The sequence below is a fragment of the Bolinopsis microptera genome, chromosome 2 (genome assembly GCF_026151205.1).
Source record: "Bolinopsis microptera isolate Bmic1 chromosome 2, MBARI_Bmic_1.0, whole genome shotgun sequence".
Taxonomy (NCBI): domain Eukaryota; kingdom Metazoa; phylum Ctenophora; class Tentaculata; order Lobata; family Bolinopsidae; genus Bolinopsis; species Bolinopsis microptera.
This window is the reverse complement of record NC_087073.1, coordinates 15,428,337-15,446,290: the sequence shown is the minus strand read 5'-3', so window position 1 is coordinate 15,446,290 and position 17,954 is coordinate 15,428,337. Positions and strand designations below refer to the sequence as shown.

At 38.8% G+C, this 17,954-nt stretch overlaps 3 protein-coding genes and 1 non-coding gene across 7 annotated transcripts in view; 1 reads left to right on the top strand and 3 right to left on the bottom strand.

Moving 5' to 3' along the window:
* Window positions 1-4,996, bottom strand: part of LOC134826251 (E3 ubiquitin-protein ligase NEDD4-like) — a 28,519-nt gene extending 23,523 nt beyond the window's left edge. The window contains exons 1-6 of one of the 2 annotated variants that reach the window (XM_063838560.1): window positions 4,910-4,990; window positions 4,118-4,225; window positions 3,440-3,887; window positions 3,134-3,288; window positions 1,935-2,036; window positions 1,134-1,397 (exon numbers count right to left, since the gene is read on the bottom strand). In XM_063838560.1, coding sequence (XP_063694630.1) covers window positions 1,134-1,397; window positions 1,935-2,036; window positions 3,134-3,288; window positions 3,440-3,887; window positions 4,118-4,225; window positions 4,910-4,944 — 1,112 coding nt within the window. In that variant the 5' untranslated portion in view covers window positions 4,945-4,990. Of the gene's footprint in view, window positions 1-1,133; window positions 1,398-1,934; window positions 2,037-3,133; window positions 3,289-3,439; window positions 3,888-4,117; window positions 4,226-4,909 lie in introns of both variants that reach the window. The other variant, XM_063838561.1, reaches the window with a different exon arrangement.
* LOC134826252 (prenyl transferase-like) overlaps window positions 1-17,954 on the bottom strand; it is a 92,610-nt gene that overhangs the window by 38,908 nt on the left and 35,748 nt on the right. The window contains exons 2-4 of one of the 3 annotated variants that reach the window (XM_063838566.1): window positions 7,584-7,755; window positions 7,246-7,375; window positions 4,910-6,957 (exon numbers count right to left, since the gene is read on the bottom strand). The exons of 1 other annotated variant lie outside the window; for it this stretch is intronic. In XM_063838566.1, coding sequence (XP_063694636.1) covers window positions 6,113-6,957; window positions 7,246-7,375; window positions 7,584-7,751 — 1,143 coding nt within the window. In that variant the 5' untranslated portion in view covers window positions 7,752-7,755 and the 3' untranslated portion in view covers window positions 4,910-6,112. Of the gene's footprint in view, window positions 1-4,909; window positions 6,958-7,245; window positions 7,376-7,583; window positions 7,756-12,080; window positions 14,584-14,750; window positions 14,862-17,954 lie in introns of those variants that run through there. One more of the 3 variants, XM_063838562.1, reaches the window with a different exon arrangement.
* On the top strand, window positions 8,111-8,182 carry Trnac-gca (transfer RNA cysteine (anticodon GCA)). The gene has a single exon. It is a non-coding gene; the product is annotated as a tRNA-Cys (tRNA).
* LOC134811021 (protein FAM221A-like) lies at window positions 15,027-16,385 on the bottom strand. Its single transcript, XM_063817727.1, has one exon. It carries the CDS (start codon window positions 16,164-16,166, stop codon window positions 15,528-15,530), a length of 639 nt encoding a protein of 212 aa, XP_063673797.1. The 5' UTR covers window positions 16,167-16,385; the 3' UTR covers window positions 15,027-15,527.

Below are 17,954 nucleotides of genomic sequence, written 5' to 3'. Positions count from 1 at the left end.
TACTCATTCTAATTTCTCATCCAAGTCATATCAGCCGATGAGGAGTCATGTTATGCAGTAAAAGTCCTCTGCTCCACATGGTTGAGCATTACTAGGTTTATCAGCAGTTCCAAAGAATAGAGTCAGGGGGTCTGAACATAATCACAAGAAAAAATGATATTTTTATGGCCTGATTAGATGTATTTATCGTTTTTAATCACACTCACTTTCAAAACTCAGTTTCTTCCCAATCAGTATTCCCAACTAAGGTATAATAGTTTCGTGCTCCGCATCGGTTGAGCAAGGTGTACCATTATTGATAATGTTATCTGGTGCGTATTCCTTTAAACTAAGATTTTGTGAAAAGACGGAGATTCTACTGTAATGTTTACCCCTGGTTGAGACGAAAAATATGAGGATATTTCGACTGCTCCACACTGGCTGAGGTCCATTTTATGATTTGCCAGTGAAAATATTTTGCAATTAACGTCCAGGATCTATTTGTTAAATGGCGATCAAAATAGTCAAAAAGCATAGATTTTATTGGGGTGCTCCACACTTTTTTGCTCCACATCGAAAACCAGGTCATAACTTTTGCTCCACATGAGATAGAAACTTCATTCCAAAGAATTCAGAAAATTCGGAATCTTCAGATGAAAATGATATCAGAAAGGATTAAATTGCTCTTTATCAACCTGCTCAAAAATTTAAATCAAAAAGTAAGCAAAATGGGCAAAGCAAAATTGACAATGACCATAAGTGGAAGAGAAGTCTATTTGGCTGATTCCTATCAACATTCATAGTGCGAGCTCAATATGGTACATTGAGTGGGGAAGTACACGTTCAATTTCAGCCCAGAACAAACGCACTGCACTGCCCCAAAGTTGTTTAACAATATCGAAGGCCAAGGTCCTTAACAGTAATTATTAAATATTCTTTCGTTATAATAAAATGGAAGTATTTAAAATGTTATGTCGTTTCAACCGGTTTCAACACTGAAAAGCGTAGACAATCCCAAAAGAAGATGACTGTGAAAATGAAAAACTGTCTGATCGTTCGCGTTAGTAGACGTTGTGATACTGTCATTGGTTTTGCCTGAAGCATCAAGTCTAAGTAAAAAGTGTACTCGACATGAATTTAAAACATTTGTTTACCATACTTGAGAGGGTTCAGGTCGGTCGAACTGTGCTACTCGGGTTAAGTGATTAACGTAAACTGCCCGACCGGAGAAGTCGACTGTCCGTTCCCAACCGTCAGGCAGAGGAGATTCCTCTTGGGGCTCCGGTTCTGGAGTAGGCTCTAGGATGGGCTCTATAATGGTAGGCTCTGGAGTGCGCTCTGGGGTCGAATCTGTTTCTACTTCTGGCTCCGGTGGTGCTGATTCTAGTATCGGCTCTTGGGCTGGAACAGGCACCGATCTGGATGATTTACTTAGCTTCTTTTGTAAAAAGTTCTTTAAGGGCTAAATTCTTTAAGGGCTAAATTCCCGATAGTACAAATACTCAGCAGTGTAAACAGAAACATTTGATGGTTGTGAAGAGTGTCCTGGATTTAAAGGTACTAAGACACAGTGCTGGGTGACGGAGTGAGATGTTGGTTACTAGGTGAAGAAGTGAGATGTTGGTTGCTAGGTGACTGAGTAAGGTGAGGATGCTGGTTGCTGGGTGACGGAGTGAGATGAGGTTGCTGGTTGCTAGGTGAAGAACTGAGATGATGTATTGCTAGGTGACGAATTGAGATGATGTATTGCTGGTTGCTAGGCGACGGGGTGAGTTGATGATGCGGGTTGCTAGGTGATGGAGTGATATTATGTCATAATATGAGGATGCTAACTGATGATGTAAAATGCTGGTTGCTAGTTGACGATGTGAGATGAGGATGCTGGTTGCTAGGTGACGGTGCGGGATTGAGAATGCTAGTTGGGGTATGTTTGAGAGTGGACATGTCCTACTTACTGGGAACGAGCAAGTGAGGACACTATGCTGGAATTCTCGTCCAAGTCATCCTCAGATATCTGTCTCCGGTTGTCAAAGTCGCTGTGCTGTCGCTGTACTATACTGAAGCGGAATATCATAGTCAGGATCAAGATAACCGGGAATGGCCCCCCGGGAATACTGTTTAAGTGATGAGTGAACCGCTTGTGGGACTGTAGGTGATCTTGAAGAGTGCAGTAGAGTGCAGTGGGGACTGGTGGATGAGCTTGAAGAGTGCAGTAGAGTGCAGTGGTGACTGGTGGATGAGCTTGAAGAGTGCAGTAGAGTGCAGTGGGGACTGGTGGATGAGCTTGAAGAGTGTAGTAGAGTGCAGTGGGGACTGGTGGATGAGCTTGAAGAGTGCAGTAGAGTGCAGTGGGGACTGGTGGATGAGCTTGAAGAGTGCAGTAGAGTGCAGTGGGGACTGGTGGATGAGCTTGAAGAGTGTAGTAGAGTGCAGTGGGGACTGGTGGATGAGCTTGAAGAGTGTAGTAGAGTGCAGTGGGGACTGGTGGATGAGCTTGAAGAGTGTAGTAGAGTGCAGTGGGGACTGGTGGATAAGCTTGAAGAGTGCAGTAGAGTGCAGTGGGGACTGGTGGATGAGCTTGAAGAGAGCAGTAGAGTGCAGTGGGGACTGGTGGATGAGTTTGAAGAGTGTAGTAGAGTGCAGTGGGGACTGGTGGATGAGCTTGAAGAGTGCAGTAGAGTGCAGTGGGGACTGGTGGATGAGATTCTTGAATTGTGTAAGTTTGTTATAATATTATAGTGGTGACCCAATCGTGAATTCCCATTCACCCTTAGATTACTAAAAATAACACAAATTCTTCTCCCTTATTTATGAAAAAAGATAGATAATTTTAAAAGAAAGAGTGAACTTCGAGTGAGTCGAACATTACATAATCGATAAGTTAGATCGATAAGTTAGAGGAAGTGTTTTTGCTTCTGATCTTGGCTGCTGAAAATCTGTCGTCCAATTTAAGGAACACACGTCTTACCTACTAAATGAGCGAGGAACTACTATTGGAACCCTAAAATATATTGTCGTTCCTAAATATAACGGGATTCTGGTACTTCCAGTAACGATTGGATTACAATTTTCAAATTGTATGTAAAGGTAAATACATTGAGTATCGCATTTCAGAAACCGGTTTTAAAATCAAGGTCTAATATTGCTCAGTTACCTTGGTGTTCTTTGAATGACTGCGACGGCGGGTGCAGTTGGTCTGTCCAGGGAGACAGTCCTGTTGACATGGTCCACGTAAACTATTCTACCGGAGAAGTCGACCCTCTCCTCCCATCCTTCCGGGAGTGGCTGACTGTCCATACTCTGTAAACTCTGTTGAGAAAATATATGCTGTGGTCTCATTAAATATCGGAAAAGAATAAGGTGCTATTGCATAAAACTTGTATACGTTTTCGGAGTTAAGATTCTAAAAAATTGGTCGCTGGATAACATCGATAAATTATAATATAAAGAAGTTGCATACCTCCCATTGACCTTCCCTTATCTCAGGATCTTCCTCTATCAACCGCTCTGAGTGCACACTCTGCGCATCTGCATCCACAGCAGCCTCATACGCGAACTGACAGTGCAGCATACCGCGCACTCTCGACCTCCTACTCCGCTGCTTCAACACCATGTCATGCACTGGAGCTGTGTCTACATTACTGTCAGCATTGTTGACTGGTAGTTGGTACAGGTTGTACCGGTACAGTCCCAGGAAATCGTCCTGAGTAACTTTGTTGTAGTCGTAGATCTCGAACAGAAGGTATTGTCGAGAGGGATGGACTCGGAACACGAATGTTTCGTTCCAGACGGGGTTCAGGGTTTTTTTGATGGCCCTGGTTTCAGCTGGTATCCCGATGACTGTATCTTCGTCTGCATTTAGCCCGGATGAGATCTCTGAACATAGGGACACTTTGCAGTACGGGTCACTGGAAAATGGGTAGTTACATGATCGTTATATCCTTGTAGCAGTGACCAGAAAGAAATTTGGCTGCCTGTTAACTGCGTGTTAATTTGGGTGCCTGTTAACTGCGTGGGAACTAGGTTCAATTGGGTTCAGTTGTCTGCCACCCAGAAATTTGCAACAAATATTTCGAAACCACTATTCACTTATCAACGGTACTGTACTGAAAATTTTTCCATTACTTTCTAAAAATACCTGAGTCCGAAAATATCCTTCTTTAAGAGTGAGGAGGCATTCTTTATTTTCACGTTGAGTAGCTTGTAAGCGCGTCCTTCGTCCATCAACCCAAAGATTCGATCACCCCTGGGAAGAACACGTCTCTTTATTATTACAGATTAATGAATTAAATTATTTTGATCTGTATGACAAGAGGGGGATTTTCAACTGTTATTTGATGTTTATTATTTTTTAATCGGATTATGCTTCGAAAATAAAGGAACATGTTGCCCGGTGTATCACACTCACAGATGAACAGAAATACAGCATTAACATTTAACATCAATATTCGTTGTTCATTGTATACTCTATAGATTGGAGCTAATTAGATCCAAATCAGTAATTACGCTTAAGTTATTAGCTACCCTCGTTATAATCATCATTGTATGATGCAAATGGAAAGGATTACATAGGATTGATAAAGAGGTTAATCATGTCTTTATATAATATGATTTACATGCAAGATGATAATAAGATGTCATATTATCTTTATTATATAAAGACCAGTATTGGAGCTATAGATTATAAGAATCTAAGATCTCATTCCAGCACCCTTAAAGATTAAAGAGATAAGAAAGCACATGCTAGTACTTTTATACCGGTAGGCTAGGGATCATGATCGTAGGGCAAACTAAAACTACTACTGATAGAACCACTTCTCAAGTTCTCATATGCAGTCCTTATTTATCATTCTAGCTGCTGAAAAATCTGGCTTTTCAATATTTTTTAACGAGAAGCAAGGATTACTCAAATATTGATTTTAAGACTTACGCATCATAACAATGGTTGGAGAATGATGACGTCATCGACACGACTAACAACTACTTGATAACCATGTCCATCCTAAATTCTGAAAAACATGATAAGTAAGACTTAGATCGAAAATATTTCATCGACAGAGATTTATTAGAATAAAATGAAACTTTTTTGATATTCATAAATAAAATGATTTCATGTGAGTTTTTAGAACACTGGTTTTAATTCCTTTGAATTTAGAGAAGAATAAGACGCATTTTCATTAGAAAATAGAAAACGTATAATCATCTTTACATGATAGCGCCGTAACTGGAAAATGTGGTCACTGATTACGCATCGGTGTAAAAACTGAGCCAAATAAATTCAAGATGTGTAGAAATCCATAATAACATAAACATGAAAGCAATGCTTACAAAAACTGTTACTGTGCCATTAACGATTATATCTGAAATGCAAATTATTACATTTACCAAAATATTATGTGATGACAAACTTACAATGCAGTTAGCGTGCAAAATGATTCACTGGGAAGGTTTGAATATTTTTCAACGATAATCAAGACATGATTACAGTGAAGTGCGCCAAGAACAAATATAATGGGAGTAATTATTGGATGGAAGTAAGACATAGGTAAAGTCATCATTTCCTTTGAATCTGTAATTACGTAAACACGGCGGAAATGTTCATAACGAAATGCTTGACAGTACATAGACTAATGCATCATTAAAACATGAGGTTTAATGTGCATAATTGTGCATAATAATTGTCAATTATGCTTGAAGGTCCACAATCCACATGTTATTTTTGTGTCATGACATTTAGACTGGGCTAGAGCTGCCCAGCAAAATATGAACCAAATTAAAATTACTTTCGATATATGAGTGCCGATACTCGATAGCAATAAACTGCATGTCAAAGGGAAACGTTTTAAGTAAGGGTCACTACCTTATTTAAAAGGCTTCACCACTAGAGTTGCTTCACAGCTTCATTGTAAATTAATTACTCCTTCATCAATTAATCCCTTATCAATTACTCCTTCAATAGCATTAACTACTTCTTCAATAAAATTACAAAGGCTTTTTTGAAATAAAATAAGTTCTTAGTTGTATGTATGCTCAAAGCTGTAACGTAATAATAAATTAACAATCAAAACTACATCGTTATCTAAACTAACCGTGAATGATATTTGATAATTTACTGCTAATCAATAGTTTATCATCAGCTAGTCCTGTTCAAAACCAGATCACAAATTATTGCCAGTCCTGTCTTATACTCCGACTCAGGCAGCTCCTCCAAATTCCTCAGCGCTTTATCACAGTATATTTGTGCTAATGATTTAGTGCGCTCTATTCCGTTACTATCTTGCACCATACTCAGCGCTAACTCAACATCACCCTTCTCATTAAAACCACGTGATATCAGATCTATTAACTTTGGGTGTTTGAGTGACGCATACAACACTGGTGCAGTGGCTAATCCTAATTTTAAATCCGCTCCCGTAGCTTTACCCATTGCCTCGGAAGTTGAGATGAAATCAAGCATGTCATCAACTAGTTGGAATGCGATGCCCATGTTTCTACCGTACTGGTAAGCCACGTTTTGAAGGTGGGGTCGACCACTGTTAAGAGCAACTGCCTGACACCCATGTGCTATCAAACTAGCTGTTTTCAGATAACTCTTTTCAATGTAGAGATCTAGCCGTTCTTCGTGATTAGCAGATCGTTTATTAAGTTGATGTATCTCACCTTTTATCAAATCTCTGATCACACTGGACAGTATAGTAATAGTTTCACTGCAGCCTAGCCTAGCTAACTTACTTGTAGCTCTTGCTATAATAAAATCCCCAGACAGTATAGCTACCTTCTCATTGAACATAGAGTTGACGGTGGGCAGGGTACGACGAGTATCAGAACTATCCAACACATCGTCATGTACAAGACTAGCCACGTGGATCAGCTCAGTGATAAGAGCTATCTCACGCTGTTTGTAATTGTGAGGGTGACCTGTGTTGCAACACTCACCCATCAACATTACACAGGTCGGTCGAAGATACTTCCCTCCCCCTGAAAATAGTCACAAGTTAGCCACAGTAAAATCTTATTATCTCTGGTTAGATAAATGGTATAAAATATGTAGATCATGGGTATATGGCAGGAACAATTGGGAAATGTCAACGAAGGAATAAATAAAGCAGCGGAAATCTCATTTTTGTTCTGAAAGTCGGGAGAAAATACAATTACCGCACTTATGAGATATCGGAGATTATTACCATTCTCATTCGTGCGGTAACCACACAATTTCCGATGAAGACAAAACAGATCATCCTATATGAGCTGTAACAAACTACAAACCTTTGAAGAGATGAGTGGCACTAGCTGTGAGATCAGGGTTAACTGATTTCAAGTCCCTCACAAGATCATCCACTATGTTGTCTGTGTGCACTGCCTCCCTCAGGTCTGCTAACTTGATCGCCTCCTGAGCCTGTAGTATCATAACATATTAAATAATACGTCTTAGAAAAAAAATTGTAAATAGTGTATATTAATGTATACTCCGTTTATAAAGACAAAAGACATTGAAAAATACAAATTGCTGATAACAGTGCAGTTCTCCTAACTAGAAAGATATTTCCAGAGTCTAGAGCCTCAAATCAAAGGACCTGTGTCTGGACTCTTGAGCTCCTAATTACCTTGAAGGGTGGGGGGAGGGGAGCGACGGTGCCATGATCTCTGGTACAAGACCTAACTGCTGTGGTGGTTCTAGCAACTCTGTTGTTACAACGAGAAGCAGGTCTAGCTACTCTGGTTAGGGAGGTGCTCCGATATAAGTTAGCGCAGAGTCTGCCATGCCAGCTCATCCCTTGATAGCGAGATTAATTCGTTAGTTGAGTAGATCTTTGCAAAACATTTCGAAAATTCAATTAGAAACTTGATATCATTTTAACGATCGATCAACGATAACTTGGTGCATTCGCATATTTTGATGCCGTAGACTTTTTGCCGTAGATCGATCATTCAAGTTAATATATGATGCCAAAACTCAATCCCAACATCTAGCGGCCTATAAAAGCACTAAATACTGTGGAAATTAAAATTAAACCCAATTAGACGCAGTTTACAGACACAGCTGCTATTCTGTTTAACTAGTCATGGTATTATGTAACTCTTGGATTTCTACAATTCGGGTTTTATTGTACAGGATTGTGGTACACGGTATGGGTGTATAGCTCAGTGGTAGAGCAATCGACTGCAGATCGATAGGTCCATGGTTCAACTCCGTGTGCGCCCTCTCGTTTTTATTTTAGATATATTAGCTAAGGTGGGGTTTTCTTGATCATGCCATGTTCGTGGATCAGGAAACTGGCCACTACCTTTATTTCTGTATATTACAATGCCTCATAGAAAATTGGGCCGATAAAGTTGGTATGGCCACTTTATAATAAACAAAAGCCATAAGAATTCATTTTAAACATGGTATTAGAATAAAAACAGTAGTATACAAGGATACTAATCAAACAATTTTCTGATATATGTATATAATACATTTAACAAACAAAATGTGAATATTTTAAACAATCAGTATTATCTTTAATTTTGTTTTAAAAAAATTTGTAATCACTAATTAATACAATTATATTTACACGAATTGAAAAGTTGACTAAAAATCTACATAAAATTCTGAAGTGATAAAATCTGAATAATATTTACATTAAAATTTTCAGAAGTCATGAAACAATAAAAAATAAAGCGAGTGAATCTATTAGCTATGATCTCTGAAAATTCACTGATGAAAGTGTCTAAAAATGTGCAAAAAAACTAAACAAAGATTCAGGCATAATTCATAAACAAACTTTTCACATCCCCAGGAGGAGAATAGAATGTATCTCAACTAGGAAGTAAAGGTGAATCGAAAGTGTTTTGATACGCAGTAGCCAAAAAATGTGTGTATTGTTGATATCAATTATTGTTCTTGGCATCAACTCAATTGTTCATCGCAGTAATGTACTATATTGTTTTCTCTGAACATGCTGAACGCCTAATGTTTTCAGAGACGGTAGATTATCAAATGTTGCATATGATCTGAAAACATGAGGCAAAACGGATTAGAAATGACGAAGTTATCAAGCATTTTCTGTATCTCGTTAACAAAATTGACTGGGTGATTATGTGACACCGTGACACGGCACCTTAATTGGGCACCCTTAACAATTCCCATAATGTTTAACGGGGTAGTTAACGGGGTCACCTTATCACGTGATTAGGTAAACCAATCACCTGATCACACGTAATGAATAAACTCGTTATGCTTCATATCTCGGTCATCTGAGAAGCTACAGTTCTAATTCTTTCAGGACAAACGTAATTCGAATGGCCAAACACAATTCAATAATATTTAGCTTGATCCGACTATCCAAACTATCAAATAAATGTGAAAATGAACTTCCATTTGAAAAAAATGAACGCGAATATTTTTCGAGTTGACAAATTCCTCGAACCAGTGGTGGTACTAAGTCATACCAGAAGGAAGTATTTAAATTGGGCACTCAGTGACTGAGCTTTAAAGTCCAACGTATGGGTACTGACTTTTGGCCCACCCTGTACGAAAACTTTCTTTCATCACCTTCGTCCTTCTTCTCTTATCCCAAAATAGCACCAGGTTTAAACTCCTTTCATCATCTCGTATTTTCCAGTAAGATTTTTAGTGATTTCCTCGCACCACACTTTATATTCCATACCGTGAGCTTTAGTATCAATCTTGTCTGGATGATAGTAAACAATTGCCTTTGCTAGAAGCTTCTTCAGAGCATCTCCAGGAGCTTTTGAGATTTGTTCAATGTCTACATCAAACTTGCGGGCACAATGCTCTGGAGGATGCTCAGTGTACAACCAAACCAGAATATTCTGGCATGACAGTTTATTCATGTTTTCTTTCAGAATGTTAAGGTTCGGCTCCAAATTGTCAAGATATTTTTTTCTTGACTTCTCCCATTCTTGTTCTTCTTTTCTTTTCTGATCCCTTTGATATTCCGAAAGTATGGAGGAAGCATCCTTAAACCACTGCTCCTGACTGAGATTTCGTGGCTGTAAAGATTGAGCAAGTTGGAGAACTCTCATTAGCACTTCCTTAGCCTTACTCTTTTGCAGCAGCACTTTGTGGTACAAAATCCCAATTTTAGTAAGGGAGATAGCTTCCTGTTCCACATCATTCTCACGGGTCAGAACGACACTCTCCGTGTAATAATCAATAACCTGCCAAATTGCATTCACATCCAGGTCTTCAACATCATAGATATAAGTTTCAAGAAGCTGATCTGCGATCATACGTTTTTGTAAACATTCAGATATGCAACGATTCTTAAAGACGTCTTCTTTCATGGTGCTGATGAAATCCTGCACTTGCAGAATAAACTCGCCGTCCGAGCTGGCGAAAACAAATTCTTCAAGTTTAGTTAAAGGAGTGTACAGTTCAGTTAGAGCACGAAGACTTTCCTTGTAATTGTTTTCTCCTAGTGATACAACAGAGATATGAAAATAGTCCTTAACCAACTGCTTAAGCATTTTTGCCCGATGAAGTTTTGATTCTGGAACGGAAGAAAATCGACGAAGAATTTTAATTCTTTGGTGCAGTTTTAATGACACGATTAAGTCAAACATATCAGAGAAAATGGTTTCTAGCCTCTCCACAATTGTTCCGATCCAATCTTCTGACATAATTCCTCTTCCGGTAGAGATGGCCAAGTTACCATAGGTTAAACATTCTTTAAAATAAAACAGAGCCTGATGGATTAAAGCCTGATGGATTTCAACCTGATCTGAAAAGAGATTTGTTATGTAGTGGGTGGTTACAGCTAAGTTTTTGTATGCTGAACTTCGCTCCTCCTCGTTTACTGCACCATCCAAAGCTTTGTGATAGCAATTAAGAGCCTTCTGGTATCTTTCAATGCGGAGAACAGGAGCAACACCAGCTGCGGCGCTTCGAAAGTATTTGTTACCATTCTGTCTAGCAACACTGGATATGGAACTAGACATTACCTGATGCTATATGAAGAGGATTAATGTTTCTGCTGTTTTCTTTTTTAAATAAAAATGATAGTGACGCAGTATACAAATGAGAAAGTGAGCTGATTTTAGGTTAAACCCTGAGGGCCAATTGTTTCGATGCTCGACGCAAACGCTAAACAAAAATATGTAGTTCACTCAATACTTTGAAGAATCAAATCGAAACAATCATATGGGGTCGTTCACATATTACGTAATCAGCTGAGGGGGGGGGGGGGGGGGGTTTCCGAATGATTACGCTAGTGTAATTTTGACACAACAGCTACGTGTAAAACTGATTACGGAGGGGGGGGGGGGGGTAAAAATGTTCCAAAAAGTGATTACGTAATATGTGAACGACCCCATATTGTGAAGAACATAATAATACATGAACATTGAACATAGTGACAAACTTAATTACATTAAACTGTTTACTATATTATAATAAACCGCCCTAAACTATTTAACAAAACGGCCAACATTGTAAACAAGGGCACGACTTGGCAACAAGACACATTCTTAAATTCATTCATGTCAACAAGCATTTTTCTTACTGCACAAGCACTTGAACAGAATGACAAGAATTGGAACGATTCTAATTTTGAACTTTCAGAAAATTAAATAATTTGGCACATGCCACATCACACGTTGATAATGACGAGCAACAAAACTTTTACCTCAAAACGAAATTTTATGACAATCTCCGAGCTTTTTTACAATGCTACTTGCTACAGCAAAATTTAACTGTCATTTACCATAATATGGTAAATGACAGTTAAATTTTGCTGTAGCATGTATTATTATGTAGCATGTATTATTATGAAATATCTGTGCGCATTCTTTCAGACCTTGTGTCACTGTTCTAATTTTCTGTAAAGAAATGGGGAAAAACTACTAAGCTTCCATTCACGGGATAGCCATTTACCTGGCAACGCCCGCTCATGATGCTTCTCCAAGCTCATACAAGTGTACACGAGGATGAAGATGATCACATCAACCAAGAAATGAAAATTATTCAAATTTCCTAATATAATACGTAGTGTTATTATATATTTTATATCATGTGTGTCTATTTCTAAATTTATTGTAATTTGAGATTTTAACTTTTTAAGGTGTTAGTGCAGAGTTATGACTCGGGACTCCGGCTAGTGCTTCTCGGCAATCAATCAATTATCGATAACAGTTTTATTACCTTTTGCAGCGTATTTGTGTATTTTAGGATTACTTTCGACTCGAGCAAATGTGCAATCACGTAACAAAAAAAATTATTGAACGTCAAATCACTACACTATAAGATTTAAAATGTTATTATATATAACAAAGAAGTGTTGATAATATATTATATATTTTCAACACTTCTTTAGGAATTGTTTTCTGGTAGGATATTATGAGTGATTAATTTTAGGAGCTACGAGTTATAAACCAATCACAGAGCAAAAAAGCTCGATCGAATTTTAAATTAAGCAACTCGATTACAGAAAAGACACCGTAATAAAATATTCACTTCATCAATTTGCGAAGAACGATGCAAGACACTGTAACATATTTTACAAATCAATTAAAGCGTTTAACGTGTCCTTCAAATATCTACGCAATTAGACAATTTGTATCAATTTACACTTTATCACTGTATGTACATTCATTAACAACGTCATTTTCATGTTATTAACAAACTGCATCAAATTTTTAATGAAATTCAAGAGTCATAAGAAACTAAATTCCCTTAGCAACAAATCTAGAACGTCAATCAGAGCATATCATTCATATCAAGAATACTTCTAATCTGAGGTACGGGCTGCTGAGTAACTTGTGTCTCTAAGAAAGTAATGACAGCAGGTATGAACTCCTTGTTCATGAACATATCACTGGAGCTGACTACTGTCCGTATCTCCTCATCAGGCGGAGCTAACTTCAGCTGGAATGCTTGGAATTGCAAACAGCTGGTTATCGAGTCGATCAGTTGTTTCTTGACACGGACGTTGTACATTTTCTTAGCATCATTAAGGTAGGAGTGAAAAGAGCGAACAAAGCTGATGACGCTGTGGCACAGGGTCACGTAAATCTTGTCGTCACCAGTGGAGACACAGTATTTGGAGAGATCCACATTGTAAGTTTTAAGTAGGTCGTCTAACTTCTTGATGTCCCCAGTCTGTCTACTGAACTCACATTTCTTCCAATGTTCTTCCTTGGCTCTCAGCTGACTCGCCTCCATGATCTGGATGTGATTTCTCTTGAGAGTCTCTGAAATTCCAGGTTGCAGCAGTCTGGACATCAGGAAACTGATATCCAGACCATTCATACTCAGCTGATCAGCATGCTTGAGAGCGATGGAGACACATTCACCTGCAACACCATGTCCCACCACGCTACCCTGAGGGAATACCTGTCGGGAGAACATGTCAGCAAACCATTCCAGCTCCGACTCTACCCATGATACATAGGATGGCATACAACCTGCTTCAGTGTTACTGAAAACAGCCTTGAATTCCGTCCCCACAGCTGCAACAGTGCTGAAGAATGTTTGGCTTAGTTTTGTGATGTAAAGTGTCATGGTTCCCTCCATCTTAATCCTCCGGATGCTCATCTTCAGGTTAGTTGACTTGTTTCGTAGAAACAAGGATGTAGCCTGCGTGACCTTTTCTAAAAGTAAAAGTTGTTTGACAGGCTTCTTGCTGGCTTTACCGTGGGCATACATTCCTGAACCCATGTTAACTTCAGTCAACATTTCGGTCAGCTGTCGTAGCCTGCTGTCTATTCTGGCTTTAATTTCTGGGCCGTGATTCGACTGGTCCAGTTTGGCTATGTCTGGCTTGGCATCCCTTAACTTTCTTACAGCATTTTCAAAATCTCTTTGAGCAATGCAGACATCAAGTTGCTCGGGTAGTTCTAAAAGAGCTTCAATTCTAAATTTAGTTCTTCGTTGGTTCTCTTCCCAAGTCCCCTCAATCATTTCATCTCTTGATTGTTTCAGTTCTATGTCTGGACGATCCCCCACTGCTTCTTTTAGGTCTTGTTGAGCCCGCTTTATCAGGGAAACCCATTCTATTCTTTTCTGCTCTGTTTCAGCTCTGTACAAAAACATGTTGGCAGGGTATTGGGTAACTTTAAAACACAGCTTCTGATCTTGAACATCCATGACGGTAACATTCTTCAGTTCCAACAAATCCACCATTTTGTAAGCTTCTGACATCCACGCACTCTTTGTCGGAGCAGCACTCATGATGCAGTCGTTCATGAGAAAGAGCCTAATATGCCGCTCATCTTCTCCAAGTTCCACCAGATTGCCATTATGTATCATCTTCCTGCCCGGGATGTCATGAAGCACACCTGCTCCTTGGACAAGCTCACAAATCTTGGCTATACTCAAATCTTCCGTGATAGAGATGTCCAAAGCTTCGTTTTTCTCTGAAGTTATGTTATCATCAGTAAGGGAGGATATCAGCGCTTTCTGTTCGGTCAGGAGGTGGCCAAGTTTGTACATTTCAGCCTCGAGGTAGGTGATCTCTTTGCTTGTCTGAATAAACTGTCCATAGTTTTTGTAGACATTTTTCTTCAAATCCGTGGCATGTGTCTGTTTGATACCCTCAACTACCTTCTTGACACTGTAGAGATCTTGAGCATTGTCGAGATTCTTGCACAGCTGCTGCACAACTGAAATAATAAGTCCGTTATAATTTAAGGAAATATTCGTGATTTAAGTGTAAGCCACGAAGATTACGAGTACAATTAAAAACTAAGGATGGTTTTTATAAATAAGTTTTTCGTGTATCCGTAACAGCTTAGGTAGGTAAGAACAATGAAATAAAAAAGGGTCTTACACTCTTTGGGGTTGAAGTTTTCGTGTTTGAGCTTGTTCTCGTAATGCTCCCAGTGCTCTGACATGATTATCTGGTCGTCTTCCTTCTACATAGAGTGTGTCTGTATTCGCTATCATGAAGTAGGTAAAGTTACAATCTCAATAATATCGTGGGCTGTTATATAAAGTTTAAACAGCTATGTAAATTGTAAGGTGAAGCGCATGTATTGAGCAAGCCTTGCAAATGTGCGTTTCATTGTTAGTTAAATTGGTAGCATTGAACACTATGTCTGGTCTAATTATTTAATCATTTAATCGCATCAAATAAGTGGGTTAGCTGGAAATTTGAACAGTCTATAAAGATAATCAATCGATAACTATTTTGCGGATTCGTCTGTTTGATAAACATACTATATAAATCACTGTGTGATGTTTCAAATCTAATTGTACTATAAAACATGACAAGCATTTTTAAAACACTGGAACACGGGAATTTTGTATACATATTTTGTTATTCTGAAGTATGCATTATGTTATGTACATTATTCATAATAATATGATGTTATAAAAGGGAAATCAAATATTTATAAACATACATTTATACTCTGTTCAAATATTTACATATTTACAACTATTACACACTGATTATAGAATATTATTATAATATTATAACGGCCTGCCATTATAAGGTACAAATATAATTTACTAAGGCTTGAGTATAAATAACAGCCCTGATTTTGACCGTTCTCCAGAGCCTAAACTTTGAGTGACTCGTAAACTGGAATTAGATTGTTCAGGTTCAGTACCTCTGATGGGACGACCTAGCAACTGTGTCAGGCTGTAAGTCCACAGAGTCCCCTCTGGCCCCACTTGGATCAAATCTCATGTAACCAGGTGCCAGTGAACTGAACCCTGTTAACCCTCCCATAGCAGCATACGGTACATCCTGCCCCACTGGCTTTCCCGCAGCAAGTCGCTCCTCTTTAGTTTCAAGACAAGTATAGTGAAGATACGCAGGACTCCCACAGGGACATGACAAGGTGATACGCATGGAGGTGCACGTGCACTTATTACACTCTTTCTTCAGATCATGATCAGTGGAATAGTGCTTACATTTGCACCGGGCTGGCTGGGAGCCCATTCGGGGTACGAACTCATACTTCTTACATCTGCAGTTCTTACACTTAGTGTTCCTCTGGGGGTTATCTGTGTGGTGCTGCCGGTACCGGTGCTGACAGTGACACATACTCTCCGGTCCTACCAGCTCACAATCTATACCTCCCTCTACTCTCCAGCTCACGTATAGTCTGTTCTTCATTCGTTCTGGAACTACTTTCTTCTTGTATTCCTCAAATTGTTGGGGTGTGAGCAGCGTGTCACCCACTTCATCACCAACTATCTTGTGGTACTCCCAGTATGCGTCAATGTCGTTTGCCATACTCGAAATCAATACCTACAATATTTATTATGTACGTGATAATTTAAATTTCAATCCGTATTATTGAAATTTTGAATCCTAACTTTTGAAGAAAACACCTTTAATTAATTACTTTATAAAGGGGATATTATAGAATAACGATTTTAAATATAATTGATAAATTAAAAAGCGAGTTACCATATTGTAATAAACTTGATAATAGAGATCATGATTAAAACAATAAGATGACAAAATAAAATAAAACATCACTAATTTTTAAATGATAAAATCTCAATATAAATTCAATAACAATCCATATGAAGATCCGGGTCTGGAGTTGCCTTCAACAAAGTAAGGACTGTCATCAAATTTTGATTCTTTGGGGTCTCCAGTTCTGGAAACACTCTAGCACCCTCCAACACACAGCTGAATTCCCTGATTGTTTGATTCAAGAAAGGACTGTTAAAGCTCTCTACCATCTCAAAATAACCACGTTCCATGAATTTAATGGCAATGCTTTTCTCAACTTCATGGAGACTCCTTACAATGACCGTCATGAGCTCGAGAGAAGCCTTCATACGCTCTACATCACATCTATCTGAGCCCAGCAATCTAAAGATCCCAGATACCAGCTGCTCTTCAGGCTGAGAAGAGCTGATTACAGCTTCTTTCTCATGGTATGCTGCAATCAGAGAAACGTCAGCACAGTCACCAGAATCACATACCTCGTGTATTACTTTATCAACATCAAGGTGTCTGTTCTGATCATTATCTTGGTCCAGTTTTGAGCCCTTTGTTTTCAATTTACACTCGTTCGCTATGACATCAACATTTTTCTGAATAAGTTCACTTACAAGGTTATAGTGCTTTTCTAAAAATTGGAAGAATGATATCGTCACCATTGAATCATCATGTTCAATGCATGTTATGATCTTATTCAATGTGTAAAGCGGTGGGGTAGCATCAAGACCATTAGAAAGCTTAACGCTATGGAAATCTGACAAAACCTTAAAGCAAGATGATTTTATATAGTAGTCTTCATCGGTGTAGGAAGCGGCCAGAATGTGTTTGACAACTGACGAATCCACTAGGGATTGGTCAAGTTTCCCAACAAGATCTAACGCAAGATCACGGACACGAGAATCACCATTTATAAGCTTTTGAAGCAACAATTTAGTGAGCTGCGTCTGGAGAAGATCACAGGAGTTTGCAAATTCTGAGAGATTGCTCAATTTAGGAGTCAAATCAGAAAGCATGGCAAACGAATCCACCGAGCATTCCTTGAGATAAGTAAAGAATGTAGACATGAAACATGTGTAGTTGACCTCATCACATATAGAGTAGTGATGGCAGACATCTGAAGAGGCTATGATACTGACGAGTTCCTCTTTGTCGATAATATCACTGAGAATTGATAGAGCACATCGCTGTTCCCTCATGTTGGCACAGTCATTGTAGATAATGTCCATTGTTCTCTGCAGTAATTTATGTGAAGCAAATTGATTCTGCAGCATTTCTCCCCAAAAAAAATCGGCTTGTTCGGGACAATTCTTTTCAGACAAAACTGAGTTTGATACAACAGATAAGATCACTATGTTTTGAGCTTTACAAATGTTGGCTACAATCTTCTCCGTTGCCTTTAATTTCTGAGAGGATACTGATAAATCGAAAAGTTCTCGATAAAATGACTGGTTGTACAGATCCGTGTCATCGTAATTTAGTTTTGCATATTCAATAGCTTGAGAATCGTTAGAAGATTCCGGGGCATCACTCAGACTTTGAAAGACCATATGCGCTCGTATCTTGTTC